The sequence below is a fragment of the Octopus sinensis genome, linkage group LG22, assembly GCF_006345805.1.
Source record: "Octopus sinensis linkage group LG22, ASM634580v1, whole genome shotgun sequence".
NCBI lineage: Eukaryota > Metazoa > Mollusca > Cephalopoda > Octopoda > Octopodidae > Octopus > Octopus sinensis.
In genome coordinates this window covers 8,493,446-8,518,059 of record NC_043018.1, presented here as the reverse complement: position 1 = coordinate 8,518,059, position 24,614 = coordinate 8,493,446, and the positions used below count along the sequence as shown (strand labels likewise).

At 40.6% G+C, this 24,614-nt stretch overlaps 1 protein-coding gene across 1 annotated transcript in view; it reads left to right on the top strand.

Moving 5' to 3' along the window:
• Positions 1–21,763, top strand: part of LOC115223077 (DNA replication complex GINS protein SLD5) — a 56,079-nt gene extending 34,316 nt beyond the window's left edge. Inside the window, exons 5-7 of the mRNA XM_029793491.2 lie at positions 15,625–15,713; positions 19,471–19,561; positions 21,460–21,763. Of these exons, the coding sequence (XP_029649351.1) occupies positions 15,625–15,713; positions 19,471–19,561; positions 21,460–21,556 (277 nt within the window). The 3' untranslated portion in view covers positions 21,557–21,763. The remainder of the gene's footprint in view (positions 1–15,624; positions 15,714–19,470; positions 19,562–21,459) is intronic.
• Positions 21,764–24,614: the final 2,851 nt, after the last annotated feature.

Sequence of the window (24,614 nt, the reverse complement as noted above, 5' to 3'; positions counted from 1 at the left end):
TGTATAAATATATATAAATATTTTTTTATTCTTTTCTGTGGAGGCACAATGGCCCAGTGGTTAGGGCAGCGGACTCACGGTTGTAGGATCGCGGTTTCGATTCCCAGACCGGGTGCTGTGAGTGTTTATTGAGTGAAAACACCTAAAGCTCCACGAGGCTCCGGCAGGGGGTGGTGGAGATCCCTGCTGTACTCTTTCACCACAACTTTCTCTCACTCTTTCTTCTGTTGGCCTGCTCGTTTAACCAGTGGGGTGGCATCATTTGAAGGCTAAAACAATGCGAAGCACATTGTGACCAGCGATGTGTAGCAACATCTGATGACCTGGTTGGTCACATGATCATGTGATATATTCTTTTCTACTCTAGGCACACAGCCCGAAATTTTTTTGTGGGGTCTACTCGATTAGATCAGCCCCAGTACACAAATGGTACTTAATTTATCGACCCTGAAAGGATGAAAGGCAAAGTCGACCTCGGCGGAATTTGATAGATATTTATATGTTAATGGGGCAAATTTACACAGTGTACAAAAACTTAAAGAATAAACTCAAACAGAAAATTAGCCATATTAAGGTCAATTTAAACTCATTTGTAAAGTCAGATAAAATATAGACCCTGTCCAATCTTCTGGACTACTTCTTTGTATCACTCCCTCATATTTCCCTTCATGTAACTTTGGGGTACACTCTGCCATCTCTTCACCGTCATCTTCTCCTTCCTTCTGTCTGGGGCAACCATGTATCTCCTCCAAAACAAGACACCTATTTCTGTCCCTCTATCATATTTTTCCCTCTCATCACCTGGCATAAAGCCACCTTCCTCAATGCAACACCCCACTCAGTTGACCCCAGTTCAAGGTCCTATATCAAGAGAACAATATCATCTTTCATCAATTATTTGTATACCATAAATCCTCGAGTATAGTCCACCCTTGAGTATAATACGCAGGGGATTTTTAGGGGGCTGTACCTCTGAAAAACCTAAACCTTGTGTATAATATGCACCCCTTCTCTAACTTGAGCCAAGGAGGTCTATATAACGTCCTAGGTTTGTAAAACTGTATACGGTGACGTCCTTTATTATTATTGTATATATAACATAATGCAAATGTGTAGCTTTTTTGTGCATTTTGTTTGCAGAAAATAAAGAAATAACAGTAATAACGTTTAATAAATGCTGCTTACTGCAAGTTATGGATGATTCTTTTATGACTTCATTGCTTTCAGGCTTAGCTTAACCCTTTCGTTACTATATTTCTGACCACAACTATAACTTTTTTATTTATCAATATATTAACGTGAATTTTGGAAGATAATTTAATGAAATGTTCTCAACCAATTCTATACTATAATTTTTGTCACAAAGTGACTCTAATTGCAGGTAGATACAGGTAAATTCAGCAAAATATAAAATTATTAAAATTTTGTTCAAACATCACTATAGAAAATGGGTTATTAGCTAATATTCAATTCGGTATACAACAAAATTTTACGATAGAATTTGTTATTCTGGGTAACTTTCTGATACCCATAATAATATTTATGGCAAAATAGTCTTAATTTCATTTAAGGTTATGGGAAACCACTTTCATTCGTTTTGTTTACATTTAGCGTAACGGTTCGTTTTTGCCGTAATGAGTTCAAATAGGCTCATTCGAAAAAGTAAAAAGAAATAGTCTAAGGCTTTACTCTCCTGGGAAAGTCTGTGGCTTGGTCCAGTTTCTTCAGAAAAATCACCGAAAGAAACAGTTTTTAAATTTTCACTCCATTCAGGTGCCAATTCATTTTCTTTATCGATGTCGGAGCTCTCGGATTCACTGTTTTCATTTTCGGAAAATGAAACATCAGATTCATTATCAAATACCACATGCTTTTTTTTTTCAGTCATAGAGTTAGATTTATGAAGGTCTTCAGTAGAAAATCCTTCGAATGATGACTCGCTGCTTGATATAATGAAATTCGTATCCATTTTTTGTCAGAATTACAAATTTTGAAAACACAATAGGAACAAATTACGGAAAAAAATCTCCCAAAATTCACTGAATTAAAATTACACTTCGATTTTTGTACAAAACTGTAGTTGAACTGTTTATGAAGTATAATACGTATTTTCACGAATGTACTAAAGAGATTTGCTCTGATATTCTCATTTAAATATGAATAGGTAAATTCGGGCGGGTTTGGTCGGTTTGGTCACATTAACCAAAATTTTTTTCGGGCGGTTTGGTAACGAAAGGGTTAAGGTATTTTCGTGCCTGACATCACAAAATGCGTCTGAATAAACATTGCCAGACAGCAAATAGAGACTCGGACATTGCTTAGAAAACAATTTTCATTTTTAACCTTGTATATAGTATGCACTAGGGATTTTGACCTTTAAATTTTTGGGGGAAAAAATGCGGATTATACTCGAGGATTTATGGTACTTTTATTCTCATTTCGTATTTTTTCCTCATTTGATTTGAATGTAAACCTCCACACTTTATATAACCTGACTTTGTAATGTCCCCTTCTTTATTCTTCTTCTTATTGTTATCGTTAAAGTGGCAAGCTGGCAGAATGGTTATAATGCTGGACAAAAATGCTTAGCAGCATTTCATCCATCTAAACATTCTGAGTTCAAATTCATCTGAGGTTGACTTTACCTTTCATCTTTTCAGGGTCAATAAATTAAGTACCAGTGAAACACTGGGGTCGATGTAATTGACTACTCCTCTCCTCCAAATTTTATGCTTTGTCCCTTTATTAGAAAGGGTTATTATTATTAAAGTGGCAACTGGCAAAATCGTTAGCAGGCCAGGCAAAATACTTAGCGATATTTTGCCCATTGCTGTGTTCTGAGTTCAAATTCTGCCAGGGTCGACTTGACTTTTCATCCTTTCAGGGTCGATTAAATAAGTATCAGTTACACACTGGGGTCGATGTAATCAACTTAATCCCTTCCGCCAAATTTGAAGCCTTGTGCTTTCAGTAGAAAGGATTATTATTATTATTATTATTATTATTGAGTGAGAAAGAAGTGCATGCCATCAAAGTGACACTGGGGTACAAATATACAAAGCCCACTATACCCATCAAGATTACCCGTCTGATAAGGGTACACCAGGCACATGCATCACAACCAAATGTGTGCGACATGGTGATCTCATATCAAGATAGACAGCACATGACCTTGCAGGTGGAGCTCAGTTAGAATTTTCTTCTGGTTGAGTAGCCCATCCTGCTCAAAAGGTCCCTGAATAAGAATTAAGGATGTTGAACGAACTACCCATGTTTCCAAAGGTGAATTATCCAGACTCCAAAGAATTCCTCTCAACACATGGCCATGGTTCCGGGTTCCGGGTTCAGTCCCACTGAGTGGCACCTTGGGCAAGTGTTTTCTGCTCGTGGTCAGAGATGCACATATTGCCAGCCACTAAGGGACATGGTCAACTGGTTATGGTCAAACAACTGACAAGCGAATCTGTGGTATTGAGCAGAATATTTGCTGTAGCCCATCTTTTATACCAAGACAAAACAATGTACATGATAACACTTCCAATCAGTTAAGATCAGAAGCCACAAGAGCCACTGCCTGGTACTGCATTAGGGCATTTATTATTATTATTATTATTATTATTATTATTATTATTATTATTAAGGTAGCAAGTTTGCAGAATCGTTGGTACGCCAGAGAAAGTGCTTAATGGAATTTCTTCTCTTTTTATGTTTTGAGTTTAAATACTGCTGATGTCAGTTTTGCCTTCTATTCTTTCGAGGTTGATAAAATAAGTACCAGTTGACTAGGGGGGGGGTCAATATAATCAACTAGCTCCTCCCTTCCCTCAAAATTTCTGGCCTTGTGCCTATGATAAAAATCCTTTGTTGTCTTTGTTGGGTGTCTTTTCAAGCTGCTCTTCAAAACAGAATATTTTTATTTTATAGAATATTTTAATTGGAGATTGTTGCACACAGACAGCTCCGATGTCCAGCACATAATTTTAGTCAACCCATTCAGGGTTTGTAGAGAGCAAGAAAAGTTTGTTCTTTTTTCTTTTTTTTATCAAAATTTTATTTTACGTAACTCAAAAGAAAACTGCAGAATCAGGATTATCTCATACAGGACATTCACAAGTGAGAACGCAAAAAAAAACCCATTGTCTCAAAAGACACACATTCCAAAATGATAAAAAAAAAGGAAGAAAATACTAATGAGTATTCCTTAGAGGACTGCACTAGTATCAGCAGTGTTAGTATAGATGTCTCATGTTAACGGAGTTATTCACATGCACACACACACACGTGTGGTGCCAAGCCAAAACATAAAGAACATCATAGATGGGTGCTGGTTTGCCAGCATAATCAACCAAGTGGAATTATTATTTGGCACAAGATTTTTCCTCAAAAAATAAAAGTTTCTAGAAGACAACGTCTCCTGAAATTGTTCTGTTGTTATATAACAACTGGTAAAATATATTGTAATTTGAAAGTCCTAGCTGATGGGGGTGCTTGCCTCCCCCTTCGCAAATATAAGGACACAGGAAATGTGTCGAAGCCGACAGGAAGCGTCGATGCTTCCTAGGGCTATATAGCAGTTGTGTAATTCCCTCTACGGGACTGTCACCTTATGTTGACTTTATACAACCACTCTATATTGTAATTTATTTAAAAAATGGCAGTTACCCTCAAAACAGTAATTAAAGAAGGTCCTTGTTTCAGTTTGGTGGCTTCTGTACCTAAGTGACCCTAAGCGCTATGCCAGTGGAATACAGTCTCCTTGTAGAGTCTCCCATGCTGAACAGATCAAAGGACAGAGCCCATGGCTTCCCAGAGGTGAAAATGGATTTATATAGGGCTGAGACCTTCAATGCTCCCTCAAAGGTTCTTAGTCTTGCAAGTTACTTGGTGACCCTGCCAGTGCTGGTGCTATGTAAAAAGCACTCAGTTCACACTGTAAAGTGGTTGGTGTTAGGAAGGGCATCCAGCTGTAAAAGCCATCTCAAAACTGACCCTGCCTGTGCTGGTTCTACATAAAAAGCACTTGGCCCACTCTGCTAGGTGGCTGGTGTTAAGGAAGGGCATCCAGCTGTAAAAACCATCTCAAAACTGACCCTGCCTGTGCTGGTTCTACATAAAAAGCACTTGACCCACTCTGTTAGGTGGCTGGTGTTAAGGAAGGGCATCCAGCTGTAAAAACCTTGTCAAAACTGACCCTGCCTGTGCTGGTTCTACATAAAAAGCACTTGGCCCTCTGTCCTAGGTGGCTGGTGTTAGGGAAGGGCATCCAGCTGTAAAAACCATGCCTAAACAGACACAGAAATCTACTGCAGCGTTCTACCTGGCTGGCTCCTGTCAAACCATCCAACCCGTACCAGTATGGAAGGTGGATGTTAAATGACGATGATGATAAGATTTCTACCTTTAAAAAAAATCGAAGTTACTGAAGCATCAATGACAATAGAAAACCAACCGGACCCAGAGAGGAAGGCCTCTGGCGAGGAGCAGAAAAGAACAGCCCAGGCTCAAAAACAGTGGAGAAAAGTCATCGATGGTTTCTGCTCCAGAGAGAGTGAAGGGCTTAAGTAAAGTAGTAAGTACACAACCTAAAAAGACGGGGTAGTCAAGGCTGGAACACCTTTCATCATGGTTAATCCACATTACTCTGTAAGCAGCACAGAGCCAGTCTCCTGGTTTTTCTGGTGTGTATATATTCTAGCAAAAACTGTCCGATGAACGGCAATGGGAAACTCGGAGTAACAGGTTTTGTTGAATTTTCTGCTGCTTTAAATAAAGTATATATATATATATAACGGGAAGGTTTATGAAAATAAACAAAAGATGAAGGCAGGTGGAGTCCAAACAAACAAATGTATTAGTATGGCGCTCAGGAATAGAAATAGAAAAAGTCTTTTACGTTTCGAGCGTATGCTCTTCAACAGAAAGATACACAGAAAAAAAACAAGGAGAGAAAAAAATGCGTGTAGGAGCTAACGATCTATCATGGCACCTCTCTGTACAATAAAACTACCAAGATATTACACCATCACCAAATCACATTTTACAAAATTCCCACTCAATAATAATAATAATAATAACAATAATAACCTGTACAGTATATATACTCTTACATAATCACCACCTGGCATTAAATATATGATACAATTCACACAACCCGCTAGGCACATAACAAACTAACCCAAATGCTCACACAGCATATAAGGTAAAGCATTGCAAATAATATCACAAACAACAAACCTAACTCAATAACAACAAAGCATTAAATGATTATCCAAGGTCATTCGAAAATCTCATTTTCTTATTAATATTAAGAAGTTGACAGCCGAGGTCTGTTGGGTTTCTTGAAGGATGTCTTAACCCCGCCCCCATTTTCTATCACTCCTCCCACCTCCACTATCACAGCTTTCACCCACCACCACACTACATTCATTAACCCTCTCCTCCGAACCCTTCATTGATGGTCACTTGGCAAGACAACCGCAGACAGATGGACAGGATTACCATTCTATTATTGGGCCATTTTTAGAATGAGGAATATTCTTTCATATATATATATATAGGGGTAAAGAGCCCCTTCGGTCATGAATGACTGTGGGATTGCTCCTAGAATGTTCCCCTCCAAGGCACAAGTCTGGGCAAGGTTGTTTATGGAAGACCAGTAGTCACCCATGCATACGAGCCTTCCCTCTGCATGCCACCAATGTTATCCAAAGGAACAGGAAAGGATGATACAGCTTGGCATCAGTGACTTCACAACTCATTTCTACAGCTGAGTTAACTGGAGCAACGTGAAATAAAGTGTCTTGCTCAAGAACACAGCATACAGCCTGGTCTGGAATCAAATTCACTACCTTGTGATTGTGAGCCCAACGGTTTAACCACTGAACCATGCGCCTTCTCATCTAGTAATTCAGAATGAAATGTCCAATTTTCTTATGCACCAAGTTTGGCAATTGTTAACTCTAATGCGTTATTCCAACAATTCTTTGTTTTTCAACATTGAAGAGTTACATCATCACTTTTCGAAATGCAATTCATGGTGTTTGATTATATTGAGAGTTTTCTCTTGTAAATCAATTTTTGTGAACCCATGGAGAGATACAAAATTTGTGTTGTTTATGAATATGAGTTCCGTTGTGGAACCAATGCATCCCAGACAGTTCGAAACATCAGTGAGATGTTTGGTGAAGATGTGGCAAAGGAGCGCACTGTACGTTGATGGTTTGAGACGTTCTGGTCTGGTGACTTTACTCTTGAAAATCAGCCCTATGGTAGACCTGAGACCAAGGTGGATAATGATGAGCTGGAAACTGTAGTGGAAGCAGATACATCTCAAACTACGCTTGAGTAAACAGCAAAGTTCGATTTGATTCCAACTGTATTGGACCATTTGAAACAAATCAGCAAAGTAAAGAAGCTGGACAAGTGGGTACCACACAATCTGAATGAGCATCAAATGACACGTCATCTTGAAACTTGCTGTTCTTTGCCGTCATGGCATAGAAGCAAACCACTTTTGTGTTGTATTGTTACATGTAATGAGAAATGGATTCTTTTCAACAATAGCAAGCGTTCTGCAGGGTGGTTGGATAGAGACAAAGTGCCAAAACACAACCCAAAAATGAATATTCACTAAAAAAAGCTAATGGTGTCTGTTTGGTAGTTCAGTGCTGGTGTCATCCACTACAGCTTTATGTGATAAATCAATTACAGAAGCTGTATACATCAACCAGTTGGATGAAATGATGAGGGAACTTACAATTAAACAACTGAGATTGGTCAATAGAGACTGGACAATTCTCTTGCAAGACAATGCTTGACCACATGTTGCACAAGGAACGCTACTCAAGTTACAGGAACTGAACTTGGAAGTACTCTGTCATCCACCATATTCACCAGCCTTTGCTCCAACTGACTATCCCCCCCCCCCCCCGTTTTCCAGGCATTAAACAACTTTTTGCAAGGAAAAAACTTCAAATCTGAAGAAAATGCAATACAGCCTTTTGTAATTTCGTCACCTCTTGCTCTCCAGAATTCTTTGCTGCCAGCATAAATAAGCTGCCGATAAAATGGCAAAATTCCACTTTGTAAACGTTAAGACGGATGAAATGTTTAGCAGTATTTCATCTGTCTTTACATTCTGCTAAGCATTTTGTCCAAAGCACTAACGGATTCTGCTAGCCAGCTGCCTTACCCCATCTTTGTCATCATCATCATCATCATCATCGTTTAGTGTCCGCTTTCCATGCTAGCATGTGTTGGATGGTGCAACTGGGGTCTGGGAAGCCAGAAGGCTGCAGCAGGCCCAGTCTGATCTGGCAATGTTTCTACGGCTGGATGCCCTTCCTAATGCCAAGTAATGTCTCTTATATTTTGCCCTTGTGGCAAATAAAGAACTATTATTATTATTATTATTATTATTATTATTATTATTATTTTTGACCAGGCTCCCGTGGCTTTTATGGGTTTTTCCACTTGAGGCCTTTCCTTTTTTCGAAGCGTCTCCTCTATTGGGAGTTTTATAAATTGTCGAATTTTTTCGTTGTTGTAAAGCTTGTTTACATGGACTTTTTTGTTTCGAAAAATGGACAAAACCTTTTGTAACCTTTCGTCCTGTTTTGTCCCTTTATGTTTTCCAATTATGTTTGTCAGCCCTTGTGGCCAATAAAAAGAATTAATTATTATTATTATTATTATTATTATTATTCAAATTCCATCGATGTCGACTTTGCCTTTCATCCTTTTGGGGTCGATGTAATCGACTGATTCCCCCCTCCCCAACAAAATATCAGGCCTTGTGCCTATGGTAGAAAGGATTATTATTATGGCGAGCTGGCAGAATCATTACCATGCTGAGAAAAGTGCTTGGCAGCATTTCATCCGTCTTTGTTTTGAGTTCAAATTCCACTGAGATCGACTTTACCTTTCATTCTGTTGGGAGCGGAGGGGGTCAATAAATTAAGTACCAGTAATACACTGGGTGTTGATGTAAACGACTATTTCCATCCCCAAAATTTCAGGCCTTGTGCCTGTGGTAGAAAGGATTGTTATTATTATTATCTTATAGGCGTAGGGGTGGCTGTGTGGTAAGTAGCTTGCTTACCAACCACATGGTTCCGAGTTCAGTCCCACTGCATGGGCATCTTGGACAAGTGTCTTCTACTATAGCCTCGGGCTGACCAAAGCCTTGTGAGTGGATTTGGTAGACAGAAACTGAAAAGAAGCCTGTCGTGTATATGTATATATATATGTGTGTGTGTATATGTTTATGTGTCTATGTTTGTCCCCCACCAACATCGCTTGACAACCGATGCTGGTGTTTACATCCCTGTTACTTAGCGGTTCAGCAAAAGAGACCGATAGAATAAGTACTAGGCTTACAAAGAATAAGTCCTGGGGGTCGATTTGCTTGACTAAAAGGCGGTGCTCCAGCATGGCCACAGTCAAACGACTGAAACAAGTAAAAGAGTAAAGAGAGATATTTATGTATTTCTAAGAGTATTTTTCTGTTTGTAATTTGAAAGCAAAAAAGCATGTTGTTCTTCTCAACCCTCACGTATCTACATAAAAAACATACTCAGATATGTAGCCCAAGGACGCTCCTTTAGGCTGTTTTCATATCCAACGACTCTGCCTTTTTCTCTCCCTTTCGTCTTTCTGTCGCTCTCCCCTTTTTCTCCCCTTCTCTAAATCCTATCCACTTTCTTCTCTCTCTCTTCTCCTCTTTTCCCCTCTCATGTTCTACATTCCATGCTGAGTGTAAAAGTACTTTGTGATGCTTACATATGTGCTTCTTTCACATGTAACATAATAGTTGGGGTATCTATTGTTGTTGTTGTTGTTGTTGTTCCAGTGTGCCTGTCTGTCTGTCTGTATATGAATTTATAGATGCTACTGTGTGTCTGTGTGTCTGTGTGTGTGTGTGTGTGTACAGCCGTAATTATGGATGTTTGGTATTTGTAGATGGTATTTAAGTATATCTAGTGTTTATGTCTGTAGATATGTGTACATGCCAACTAATGCCTTGTGAGTGAGTGGAACTGGTAAACAAATTATATGGAAGCCCATCATCATCATCATTGTTTAACGTCCCCTTTCCATGCTAGCATGGGTTGGATGGTTCGACCGGGGTCTGGGAATCCAGGAGGCTGCACCAGGCTCCAGCCTGATCTGGCAGAGTTTCTACTGCTGGATGCCCTTCCTAACGCCAACCACTCCGAGAGTGTAGTGGGCGCTTTTTACGTGCCACCAGCATGGGGGCCAGTCAGGCGGTACTAGCAACGACCTCGCTTGAATCTTTTTACACATGCCACCAGCACAGGTGCCAGTAAGGTGATGCTGGTAACGATCACACTCGAATGGTGCCTTTTACGTGTCACCGGCACAGAAGCTAGTTAGCCACTCCGGCAACGATCACGCTCAGATGGTGCTCTTAGCACCCTACTAGCATGGGGCACACGTACCAGTAAGGCGACGCTGGTAACTATCACACTCGAATGGTGCCTTTTATGTGCCACTGGCACGGAAGCCGGTTAGCCGCTCTATCAACAATCACACTCGTATGGTGCTCTTTGCACTCCGCCAGCACGGATGCCATTCATCGAAGTTGATTTATATATCACCATCATCATCATCATCATTTAGCATTTGTTTTCCATGTTGACAAGAGTTGCATGGTTTAACTAGGATCGATAAGCCAGGGAGCTGTACCAGGATTCAGTCTGATTTGGCTTCATTTCTATGGCTGGATGCCCTTCCTAACACCATCCACTCCAGGAGTGTAGTGGGTGCCTTTCACATGTCACCGGTACTGACACAACTATGAGTTCACTTGGTGCACAGCAAATTGCCAAATGTTTTAGTCACTTGTCATTGCTTCACCATCTCATCCCATGTCTTCCAGGGTCTTCCTCTTCCACAGGTTTCCTCCACAGTTAGATATCAGCACTTCTTTACACAGCCGTCCTCATCCATACACATCACGTGACCATACCAATGCAGATGGGATTTTATATATGTATGTAATTAATTACTGGCAACAGTTTCAGGATAATTCAAGGGCCGAGACTTGTGTGTTGGTACATGTAACTTTCAGCCCTTGAGTCACTCTGTAACTTCTTCTGATAATTAATTATAAACATCATAAGTGGAAAGTGTAACCTCTCGAAAGAGCTGTTCTTCACTCCTGTTCCAGAGCGTCGGCTGTGGGGTCACTCCGAAAAGCTCTATCTGCGACGATTTCATCTCAATCGAAAGAGAGGGGCTTTCTCCATCCGGGTTGCAGATCCGTGGAATAAGCTGCCAGACGAGATAGTGAAGATGCCGACGACCGCTCGGTTCAAAGTCTCTCTTGACCAGAAATGGCCTGAACTCTTTGCATGAACACCCTCCCTGTACATAACTCCATGTCCCCCTACATGGCCTTGCTTTTTGCTTTTTGAGCCAAAAAATTAACTTAACTTAAATATATATACTGTGAAGGTGCATGGCTCAGTGGTTAGAGCATCAGGCTCTCAATCGTGAGGTAATGAGTTTGATTCCCGGACCAGGCTGTGTGTTATGTTCTTGAGCAAGACACTTCATTTCACATTGCTCCAATTAATTCAGCTGTAGAAATGAGTTGTGATGTCACTGGTGCCAAGCTGTATCAGCCTTTGCCTTTCCCTTGGATAACATCAGTGGTGTGGAGAGGAGAGGCTAGTATGCATGAGCGACTGCTGGTCTTCTGTAAACAACCTTGCCCAGACTTGTGCCTCGGAAGGTAACTTTCTACATGCATTCCCATGATCATTCATGACCGAAGGGGGTCTTTACCCTTATATATACTCATGTTTTTGAGTTCTGTTTTCCTGCTTGCATCACCAAACCAATGTGTGTTCCTAGAAGTAACCATTATATAGGAATGTAGTCAGACTGCTTAGAATGAAGAACTCTGTGTGTGGAAGTTTGCACATCACTATGATTTCTCCATAATTGAGTTTTCTTTCTATCTTCACCACCCATTCATTATTCCTAGGAGAGTCATGTAGTCCAACAAAATACGAGCCTGACAAAATATATATTCTTATTCTAACTCATGTCCATTGTCTGTTTTTGTAACTAAACACTTTCAAACTTCAGACACTGGTAGAATGTGTCATATAAAACATCTTTTACTCTTAGCGTTTTTGAGAAAAGCTTATATTTACGAAGTAATTTCACATTAAAGTTGTCCTATTTCGGTAATTTCAACCAATCAATGAAATGTATTCAGCTGATATAAAATTGCTGCCGTTGTTTGTCAACAGCAACTATCAGCAGTGTATTTTTCGTTTGTCACTGTTATTTATGACATCGTTCGTGCGTTTGTACTGGTTTTAAGGTTTTAGGGTTGTCATAAATAACAATGACAAACGAAATATACACCGCCGTTAGTTGTTGTTCACAAACAACAGCAGTAATTTTATTCAGCTGAATACACGTCATTGATTGGTTGAAATTACCGAAATAGGACAACTTTAATGTGAAATAACTTCGTAAATATAAGTTTTTCTCAAAAATGCTAAGAGTAAAAGATGTTTTATATGACACATTCTACCAGTGTCCGAAGTTTAAAAGTGTTTAGTTACAAAAAATTATTTTTTAAATCTGTCGGTCAAAAAGTAAAGATCCCACACAACCTGCTCCAGGAATTTAACTCACTACCTCATGATATATATATATATATATATACATACACACACAAAAACTCTACTTGTGAAGACCTGTTGAGGCAAGTGAGAATCAAAATCGAAATCAATCAACATCAATGGAAATTGTAGCTGTGATACCAGTGCCGGTGGCATGTAAGAGAACCATCCGAACGTGGCCGTTGCCAGCGCTGTACCGGTAGCACGTAAAAAGCACCATCCGATCATGGCCGTTTGCCAGCCCCGTCTGGCACCTGTGCTGGTGGCATGTAAAAAAGCACCCACTACACTCACGGAGTGGTTGGCGTTAGGAAGGGCATCCAGCCGTAGAAACATTGCCAGATCAGACTGGGCCTGCTGCAGCCTTCTGGCTTCCCAGACCCCAGTTGAACCGTCCAACCCATGCTAGCATGGAAAGCGGACTCTAAATGATGATGATGATGATGATATATTAGTTATTGGACATTAGACTATAGGCGCATCAACATGTAAAATGCCAGAAAAGGCTGGGTAATGACATAAGATTCAACCACGAAAGTATTTTGTGTTGATAGACTACTGGGGATATGTAAATACCAAATCCAATTTAAAGCAGAAATCCAACTCCGGGCTGGTTCTAGGTGCAGCGTAGTTGTAAAAAAAAGAATGCAAATAGGCTTTAAATTTTACAACAGCTGTTTTGATTGAATTTTATTGATATGTTCATAGATTACATCAGCATTTTCAAGTAAAATTTTAAACAGGTTTAAACCGGTTTGATGATCATAAATTCAACCAACATATATATAAATACGCAGAGTGTGGCGAATAAACTGTTGTCTAAATTACGCAAAAACGAAAATAGCACTAACATCTTATTTTAACAGATATATTTAACAAAATTACATAAAAATATCTTGAAATACTAAAGAGTAAATTTATTCAATAGAATCACCATTGGTTTCAACCACAGTCTCCAGATGACTTCTGAATCTCCTGCAACTCTTCTGGATGGTCTCCTTGTTTAAGTTGTGAATGCTGCCATAATCCTTGCCTTTAGTTCATCTTTGGTGTTACAAGGAGTTTTGTTGGTCTCTCACTCAGCTACACCCCCACACATAATAACCTAGAGGGTTGCAGCCTGGGGAGTTAGGTGGCCAGATGTTAGGGGTGATGTAGTCGCAGAAATTGTCTGACAGACATGACTGGGTTCTCCTGCTTGTGTGGCACAGTGCAGAGTTCTGTTGCTAGACTTAGGGTCTTTTAGCAGCCATTTTCTTGACCCAGGGAAGCACTTCCTCCTCCAGGCGCTTGATGTAGACCTCCGTGTTGAGTCTGAAACTGTGTGGGATGATGAAGGGAGGCATAACATCACCATTACTAGTAATCACTCCAAACACCATGATGTTGACAGGGTGCTTGATTTTTATCACTCTCGGTACATGTCCTCAAATTGAAATGTTTATATTGGAGCTGCTGGCACGAATGCCAAGCGGTACAGCATGTCGTTTCCAAATTTCAGAGTGAATTGCGTCATACCGCTGTTTTTCTCACAGTCAGTGCCCAACTGACCCTACTATACTGTGTAGTTGACAATCAAAATCAAACAATGTGCATGCACGAAATTAAAAATATAAAATGGCAACAATTTACCCATCATACCCTATGTATGTATGTGTGTGTATATATGTATATATATATATATATATATATATATATATATATATATATACTAGTTTAAAAGCTGCACTTCATGTGGACTTTTAAGCTAGTTCCTGTGGAGGCCTAATTGGGCCCGCGGTCCAAAACTAAAGAGAACCATAATAATAAAGCTCTTATTGGTATCCTACCAATATGTTATTGCTTTGAATTCAGTTCAAATGAAAAACTTGAAAGTTCACAAATTTTGGGAGTTCTTTTAAAATTTGAGTTTTCAGCTGTTGGCATATAACAAATCCTCATTCAGACCTGATCCAAATGCTGGATGTGTTCAAGAACTAGATGAAGGGTAGGTGTTCAATCCCAGGATCATTCTCATTCCAAAAAGGTATAATATGTCTATACATAGACTGAAATACAGGGTTCCCAGACAGACAGAATTTCTCTTTTATTATGATAGGTATATATGAGGGAGAGAGAAATGTATATATTTGCGTGTATATTTACAGGTGTATTTATATAAGGTGGCAAGCTTGCAAAATTGTCAGCACACTGGACAAAATGCTCAGAATCATTTCTTCTGGTTCTTTACATCCTGAGTTCAAATCTCACTGAGACCAACTTTGCCTTTCATCCCGTGTGAGGAGTCAATAAAATAAAGTACCAGTTTAATACTGGGGTCAGTGTAATTGACTTGTCCCCTCCCCTTCAACCCTGCAACTGATTGTGTCCTGTTCAGGGGTAATGTTGCGATCTCAGTCACTTATACACCACAGAAACTGAGTAACTGGGCCCTTGTGGATCTTTGGGCTTAAGGAAAAGGAGAAAGGAAATAAGTGTATGTATGTGTCTTGTGGAGGCACATGGCCTAGTGGTTAGAGCAGCGGACTCATGGTCGAGGGATCGGGGGTTCAAATTTCAGACCAGGCAATGTGTGTGTGTGTTTATGAGCAAAACACCTAAGCTCCACGTGACTCCGGCAGAAGGTAACGGCGAACTTCTGCTGACACTTTCGCCACAACTTTCTCTCACTCTTTCCTCCTGCATCTTGCAGCTCACCTGCGATGGACCGGCGTCCCGTCCAGGTGGGGAACCTATACGCCAAGGAAACCGGGAAACCAGCCCTTATGAATCAGGGATGGCTCAAGAAGGAACAATGTGTGTTTATTGCTATGTCCATTTATTTACTTTGTTTTAGCCATACTGGAGCACCTTGTATGTCTGTCACTATGTGTTTGTGTGTGTGCGTGCATGTGTGAGTGTGTCTAATGCTGTTTGCGTACATGTCTCTCGCTATAAACTTGTTTCTTTTTATCTTCAGGTATTTGTCTTCTGTTGAAGATCATCTCACAGGTCTTGCCGTCCAACACATGCCAGCTATGTTGCATACATTGAGGTCTAATTTATCTGGTAAGGGTCATCGGTCTAGGTTTATCGCATACATTACCACCACCATCAATGACAATACCATCATCATCACTATCATCAGTAACCACCATCAACAATAATACCATCATCATCATCTGCAACATCCTCATCATCACTGTACCACCATCACCACTATCCATCATCATCATCAACAACAGTACCTCCACTATCATCACCACCATCATTGTCATCAGCAACACCATCATCACTATTGTCATCATCATCAATACCATCATCATCATCATCACCACCATCGACGACATTATTATCAACATCATCATCAGCAACATCAATAACACATTTTGTCTGTCGTATCATCATCATCATCGTTTAACGTCCGTTTTCCATGCTAGCACGGGTTGGACGGTTCGACCGGGGTCTGGGAAGCCAGGAGGCTGCACAGGCTCCAGTCTGATCTGGCAGTGTTTCTACAGCTGGATGCCCTTCCTAACGCCAACCACTCCGTGAGTGTAGTGGGTGCTTTTTACATGCCAGGGGAGGCTGGCAAAACTTTGTCTTCATCTCCAACATCACCTTCATCAATTTCACCACTCTACCAGCATCAATAGATGCTGTCTATAATTCACTCATTGAATAATAATTTATTTGGTGACATTGCCATCATCTTCATCACATACATCATTATCATCATCATCATCGTTTAACATCTGCTTTCCATGCTAGCATGGGTTGGACGATTTGACTGAGGACTGGCAAACCAGATGGCTGCACCAGGCTCCAATCTGATCTGGCAGAGTTTCTACAGCTGGATGCCCTTCCTGACGCCAACCACTCCGAGAGTGTAGTGGGTGCTTTTACGTGCCAGTCAGGTGGTACTGGCAATGGTCACGCTCAAATGGTGCTTTTTACGTGCCACCTGCACAGGAGCCAGTCCAGCGGCACTGGCAACAACCTTGCTCGAATGTCTTTTCGTATGCTACCGGCACAAGTGCCAGTAAGGCGACACTGGTAACGATCACGCTTGAATGGTGCTTTTTACGTGCCACCGGCACAGAAGCCAGTTAGCCGCTCTGGCACACTACCATAATTATTATCATCATTAGTTGCAGCAGCACTACTATCATCATCATCACTACCACAACAACATCAAGCCCATCACCATTATCATCACAACTACCATCATCACCTCACCACCACCAACATCACCAACATCATTGGCCCCCACCAACAACAACATCAAGCCCATCACCATTATCATCACAACTACCATCATCACCTCACCACCACCAACATCACCAACATCATTGGCCCCCACCAACAACAACATCAAGCCCATCACCATTATCATCACAACTACCATCATCACCTCACCACCACCAACATCACCAACATCATTGGCCCCCACCAACAACAACATCAAGCCCATCACCATTATCATCACAACTACCATCATCACCTCACCACCACCAACATCACCAACATCATTGGCCCCCACCAACAACAACATCAAGCCCATTACCATTATCATCACCTCACCACCAACATTACCAACATCATCAGCTCCACCAACATTGCCACCAACAACAACATTGAGCCCATTGCCATCATGACTTCCATCATCCCTATCACCACCATCATCAACCCTGTGCCCTCAACAGCTTTAGTGATACCCAGGGGCGTCAGTAGCCAGCAATCTATATTTTTCCTCCACAAATCTACCCTTAACTTTCTCAATATACCAAATTACTACTACCCAAATCAGTACACTAAACACACCCTTGTACACCCTTTACATGCCCTTATTCTTACCAGCACACTCTTATCCTTTCCAGGGTACCAGATCCATTCTTAACCCTATCAATATTCCATACTTGTCCTATGCCTAGCGAATACCCTAAAATCAATGTACCATGTCCACCCTTATCTCTCATCAGTACTGTCAACTTTCAATACTTTATATCCATCCATATCCTCATCAATACAACATACCCACCTCCTCTACCCCTCATACACCCCTCGATTTGCTTGACTCAAGACGGTGCTCCAGCTTGGCCACAGTCAAATGACTGAGATGTATTCATTGCAAAAGACAGCTGGGTTTCTTTCTCTAACATTTTACATTGTTCAACCAAAACAAGTTAATGTGTAAAAAAATAAAAAAGGAATTTAGGAAGAAGTATCTATGAAACTAGTTTTTAAACCTCGAATGGTTATGGAGGTCCACCAGAATGGAATGGTAATCAAAAGGGTTCTATTGGCAAAAAGATGGTTGAGAACCACTGCTCAAGGTGGTTGCTTGATCTGCTGGAAATAGCGGCAAAATGTCCCTCATATCCCATCCTGCCATTTTAAAAGTGAGAAAAGTCACACTAGATAATGAAAAGGAAAATCAGATGAGATGATCTCAGAATGCCTTGGATCACAAGTCCACTTGCTCATAGCAGGACTGGGATTAAATAACAAGACTACAATGGCCCCTCTCCTCTAAAGATTTTTGCCTTGCAGTTACTTGGTGACCCCTGTCAGGGCAGGTGCCACTTAAAATGCATCCAGTCTACACTATAAAGTGGTTGGCATTTGGAAGGGCATCTAGCTGTAAAAACCTTGCCAAAACAGACCTTCCCTGTACTTGGGCCATGTAAAAAGCACTAAGTCCACTCTGCTGGGTGGTTGGTGTTAGGAAGGGCAACCAGCTGTAAAAATCCTGCCAAAACAGTCACAGAAGTCTGGTGCAGGCTTCTACTTGGCTGGCTCCTGTCAAACTGTCCCACCCATGCCAGAATGGAAGGCAGATGTTAAACAATGATGATGATGATGACTACACAGCACAAAAGACCTTATAGAGGAAACCTCTGTATGGTCACTCTACATGCTAGAAATAGCAATCAAATTTCCCTCAAATTATACATTGTTGTCTTAGAAAAGGACACATGGGATAATGTAGTCTAAGGCTGATTGTATAAACAAAAAGTAGGGATGGTCAAGGCTGGAATGCCTTTGATCATAAAACTTCTCAATCAGGACTCATACAACACATTAAACACCAGACCTGTTCTGCACCAAGTATATCACTAAACTGCATAATTCTACAGTAAATAGATATGTCTAACAGTGGTGCCCCAGCATGGCCACAGTTCTCAAGCTGAAACTAGTAACAGGAAAAGATAAAAGATATATAAATGTTCTTAACTCTTTCGCTACCAACCCAGCTGAAACCGGCTCTGGCTCTTTAGTATAAATGTCTTTTCATAAGTTCTGAATTCAAATCTTCCACCAAACCTTAGTCACAATTTATGTTCCTAACACCAGCTTAATGACAACGATGTTATTTTACTAAATTCTTTGTTATCTTTATATATATAAAACTGAGAATGTGTGTCTGTCTGTGTGTTTCCCTAAAACTTGAGAACTACACAACCAATTTCATTCAAATTTTACACATGCCTTACTTAGGGTCCGAGGAGTGTCATCGGCAAAAGAAATTTTGAACTGTTTGCCTAGGGCGAGCCCACAGCAATATCATATCTTCTCCACTACGATTCCCTAAAACTTGAGAACTACACAACTAATTCCATTCAAATTTTATACATGCCTTACTTAGGGTCCATGTAGTTTCATGAGCAAAAAAAATGTTCAACTTCTTGCCTAGAGCGAGCCCATAGCAATATCATATCTTCTCCACTATTTATTCTCAAAATAAATATGGTAACGAAAGGGTTAAATTTTTTAAAAATTCCTTTTATCTCTAAATATTCCAATAATTTTTCTATTCTCAAAGGAATCGCTCCTTCTTTGGACAGCTACGTCTTCTTCAAGGTCAACAAAGATGTCGATGGAGTTTTGGTTGAAGAAGAGACATTGGAAACAGGGTGAGTTACAGCTTTGCTCCCTTTTCTAGGATGGCTGAGTGGATTAGGGGATTCAGTAACCCATTTGGTGGCATTAGACTTTATAAATGCCAATTCAAGACAGAAAAGAAATACAGACCCACTGATGGGGCTCAGGTCTTGTATCTATTGTTTTCCAAGCATATTTTGAATTACACAAAAAGGGGTCCTGCTCATTCCCTTTTTTTCAAATTAGGTTTTATAAATATTGTTTTCTGCTATGTCACCTGTATAATTTTATCTCACCTACATAATTCATTAATCACTTGATGTTATCAGGATAGGAGTGGCTGTGTGGTAAGTAGCTTGCTTACGAACCACATGGTTCCAGGTTCAGTCCCACTGCGTGGCACCTTGGGCAAGTGTCTTCTACTATAGCCTTGGGCCGACCAAAGCTTTGCGAGTGGATTTGGTTGACGGAAACTGAAAGAAGCCCGTCGTATATATGTATATATATATATATATATATGTGTGTATGTATGTATGTGTGTGTATATGTTTGTGTATCTGTGTTTGTCCCCCCCCCCAACATGGCTTGACAACTGATGGTGGTGTGTTTACGTCCCCGTAACTTAGAAGTTCGGCAAAAGAGACCGATAGAATAAGTACTAGGCTTCCAAAGAATAAATGTTGCTTACTGCAAGTTATGGATGATTCTTTTATGACTTCATTGCTTTCAAGCTTAGCTTAAGGTTTTTTTCGTGCCCGACATCACAAAATGCGTCTGAATAAAACATTGCAGGACAGCAAATAGAGACTCAGACATTGCTTAGAAAATAATTTTCATTTTTAACCTCGTGTATAGTACGCACTAGGGATTTTGACCGTTAAATTTTGGGGGGAAAAGGCGGATTATACTCGAGGATTTACGGTATATAAATTTAAATGAGAGAATAGATGTTTATTCATTAGTTTACAGTTGTTTCATCATCATGTTAGTGTTATTTATATATAAGTGCATGACTCAGTGGTTAGAGCATTGGGCTCACAATCATGAGGTAGTGAGTTCGATTCTCTGACCAGGCAGTGTTGTGTTCTTGAGCAAGACACTGTTTCACATTGTTCCAGTTCACTCAGTTGTAGAAACGAATTGCAATGTCACTGGTGCCAAGCTGTATCGGCCCCTTTGCCTTTCCCTTGGATAATAACATCTGTAATATGGAGAGGAGGAGTTGTTATGCATGGGCGACTGCTGGTCTTCCATAAACAACCTTGCCTGGACTTGTGCCTCAGAGGGGAACTTTCTAGGTGCAATTACAGTCATTAATGACCATGAATTTGCCAAGGCTGGCTCTTTGAGTTAAAGGTACTTGCTCATTTTTGCCAGCTGAGTGGACTGGAGCAATGTGAAATAAAGTGTCTTGCTCAAGAACACAACCCACTGTAGGGATCAAACTCTAAACGTTATAATTATGAGCCAGGTATCCTAACCTGATGTCAAGTAGTCTTAACTCTTTTACCCTATATAAATACACACACACAAAATGTGAATATATTTACCATAATGGAAATTGTAGCTGTGATACCAGTGCTGGTGGCATGTAAGAGAACCATCCGAACGTGGCCGTTGCCAGCGCCGCCCCGACTGGCCTCCGTGCCGGTGGCACATAAAAAGCACCATCCGATCGTGGCCGTTTGCCAGCCTCGTCTGGCACTTGTGCCGGTGGCACGTAAAAAGCACCTACTACACTCACAGAGTGGTTGGCGTTAGGAAGGGCATCCAGCTGTAGGAACACTGCGAGATCAGACTGGAGCTTGGTGCAGCCTTCTGGCTTCCCAGATCCCGGTCGAACCGTCCAACCCATGCCAGCATGGAAAGCGGACGTTAAACGATGATGATGATGATGATTTACCTATTTCTCTTTTTTTCTGTTTTCCAGGGATGAAATTGTAGATTTAAAGAAAGGTGATCAACATATAATGCGGTACCTCCCAGTCCAATCCCTGGTGGCCTCTGCTGATATCAGTCTAATATAATTGACTGATTAAGTAAAATTAACTGGATGACATTAAATTATATCTGAGTGTGTGTATGTGTGAGAAATAAAGAGACAATTTTTTTTTTTTGGAAGGAAGGAAGAGAATGGGTGGCTAATTATGGACCCATCGTTGTGAGGCACACACACACACATGTGTTCATACTTAGACCCACACATTAAAACTGCCTTCTTTTACAGACCTGTATTTGTTTGTTTAATGTTCTTTGCTTTTTTCTTGCTGGATTGGGTAAGATACAGAGTTATTTTAAGACAGCCTTATTGGTCTTTGTATTGTTATTTGCTGTCAATAAAAAATGCAATAGATGTGGATGAAGGCACACATAGATATATACATCCATATATATAATGGGCTTCTTTCAGTTTCTGCCTACCAAATTCACTCACAAGACTTTGGTTGTCCTGAGGCTTTAGTTGAAGACACTTGCCCAAGGTGCCATGCAGTGGGACTGAACCCAGCTCCTTACCATACAGCCACGCCTGTGCTAAGGTAGATACACTATCTGTAATATAGATGGCTGGATAGTCACAGCTGGGATGTCTTTGCTCATAAGTTCAATTAAGAATTCACTTTGAGTTAAGCATTTTTACAGGTCACCTTTTACTCACAACAGGTAGAATATTGTTAATAGTATCATGATGTGAAAGATCAATCAATATTAATCCTTTATCTAATGCTGTGAGCAGGTAGAATCATTAGCACACTAGGCAAAATGCTTAGTGGCATTTCATCTGTCTCCTTACATTCTGAGTTCAATTCCTGCTGAGGTCAGCTTTGCTCTTCGTTCTTTCACAGCTGATAGAATAATTACCAGATGAGTGCTGGGGGTGATGTAATCTACTTAACCTACCACCCTTGATTGCTGGCTTTGTGTCAAAATTTTAAACCAATATTATTTAAAATGGCCATATCCCACCCAAAATATTCTACCCATTCTATCACATCTTTGAAATCTTGAAGCTGCAAGATAATGCATGACTAATTCCAGTCAATGTGAATCAATAAGCATTACTTTTCACAAAATAATCTGAATTCTAAAGGGCTAAAATAGGTTCAGACCACAAGTCCTGTGTCCCAGAACTTGGCCACCCAGGATCAAAATTAAATTAGACTCAATCACTGAATTCTAGGGACTAGTCTTCTTTTTCAGGACCAGAATATATTTCCTTGATGATTTACTCTCTCTCTCTCTCTTTTTACTCTTTTACTTGTTTCAGTCATTTGACTGCGGCCATGCTGGAGCACCGCCTTTAATCGAGCAAATTGACCCTGGGACTTATTCTTTTGTATGCCCACTACTTATTCTATCGGTCTCTTTTGCCAAACCGCTAAGTAACGGGGACATAAACACACCAGCATCGGTTGTCAAGCGATGTTGGGGGGGACAGACACAGACACACAAACATATACATACATACATGCATATATACATATATGGGGTTCTTTCAGTTTCCGTCTACCAAATCCACTCACAAGGTTTTGGTCGGCCCGAGGCTATAGTAGAAGACAACTTGCCCAAGGTGCCATGCAGTGGGACTGAACCCTGAACCATGTGGTTGGTAAACAAGCTACTTACCACACAGCCACTCCTGCGCCTATTTACTACTGAATATTTCACAAAACTCAAGAAAGACCCACTTTGGGGTCTGCCCCATTATTACTGCTGTTGCTACTACGACAGAAAAACGGCTGAGAAGGCATCCAGTAAACAAAAGAAAAGAAAAAAAAAATGATGAAAAAACAAAATGTGATGGATTGATTAAAACCTCCCACCACACCTCACCTGCATGCTACCACCACTGACCGTCATGTTTCCTCCCCCTCTCTCTCTCCCTCTCTCTCTCTAACCACTGATACTTTTATGGCTTCTGTTTCTCTAAACCAGTAAACTGGGTTATCACTCCCTTCTCCTCGCAAACCCATCTAATGCCCCTGTATTTCCTTTGGTTGTCACCATTTAATCCATTCATTTTATTCCAATAAATAATAAAGACTTCTAACTCAAGTGCAAGGTTGACCTTTTTTTTTGTGTGGTAAGTAGCTTGCTTACGAACCACATGGTTCCGGGTTCAGTCCCACTGCGTAGCATCTTGGGCAAGTGTCTTTTGCTATAGCCCCAGGCCGACCAATGCCTTGTGAGTGGATTTGGTAGATGGAAACTGAAAGAAGCCTGTCGTATGTATGTATATATATATATATATACACAGGTATAGGCGCAGGAGTGGCTGTGTGGTAAGTAGCTTGCTAACCAACCACATGGTTCTGGGTTCAGTCCCACTGCGTGGCATCTTGAGCAAGTGTCTTCTGCTATAGCCCCGGGCCGACCAATGCCTTGTGAGTGGATTTGGTAGACGGAAACTGAAAGAAGCCTGTCGTATATATGTATGTATGTATGTATGTATATATATATATATATATATATATATATATATATATATATATATACACAGGTATAGGCGCAGGAGTGGCTGTGTGATAAGTAGCTTGCTAACCAACCACATGGTTCTGGGTTCAGTCCCACTGCATGGCATCTTGAGCAAGTGTCTTCTGCTATAGCCCCAGGCCGACCAATGCCTTGTGAGTGGATGTGGGAGACGGAAACTGAAAGAAGCCTGTCGTATATATATATGTATATATATGTGTGTGTTTGTCCCCCTAGCACTGCTTGACAACCGATGCTGGTGTGTTTACGTCCCCGTTACTTAGCGGTTCGGCAAAAGAAACCAATAGAATAAGTACTGGGCTTACAAATAATATGTCCCGGTGTCGATTTACTCGACTAAAGGCGGTGCTCCAGCATGGCCACAGTCAAATGACTGAAACAAGCAAAAGAGTATATATATATATATATATAGGAGGGAGAATACAGATGTTACTGGCATAGATAATCAAGTCAGGTCCTCTGATAATATATTTAAAATTGATATAGTATCACTAACTATAGCTAAACTCATTCGAAGTTGAAAGAGGCTGTTTTCATTTGATGTGTATTAAACAACTCACAGTTACACACACACATACACATCATACATCACAA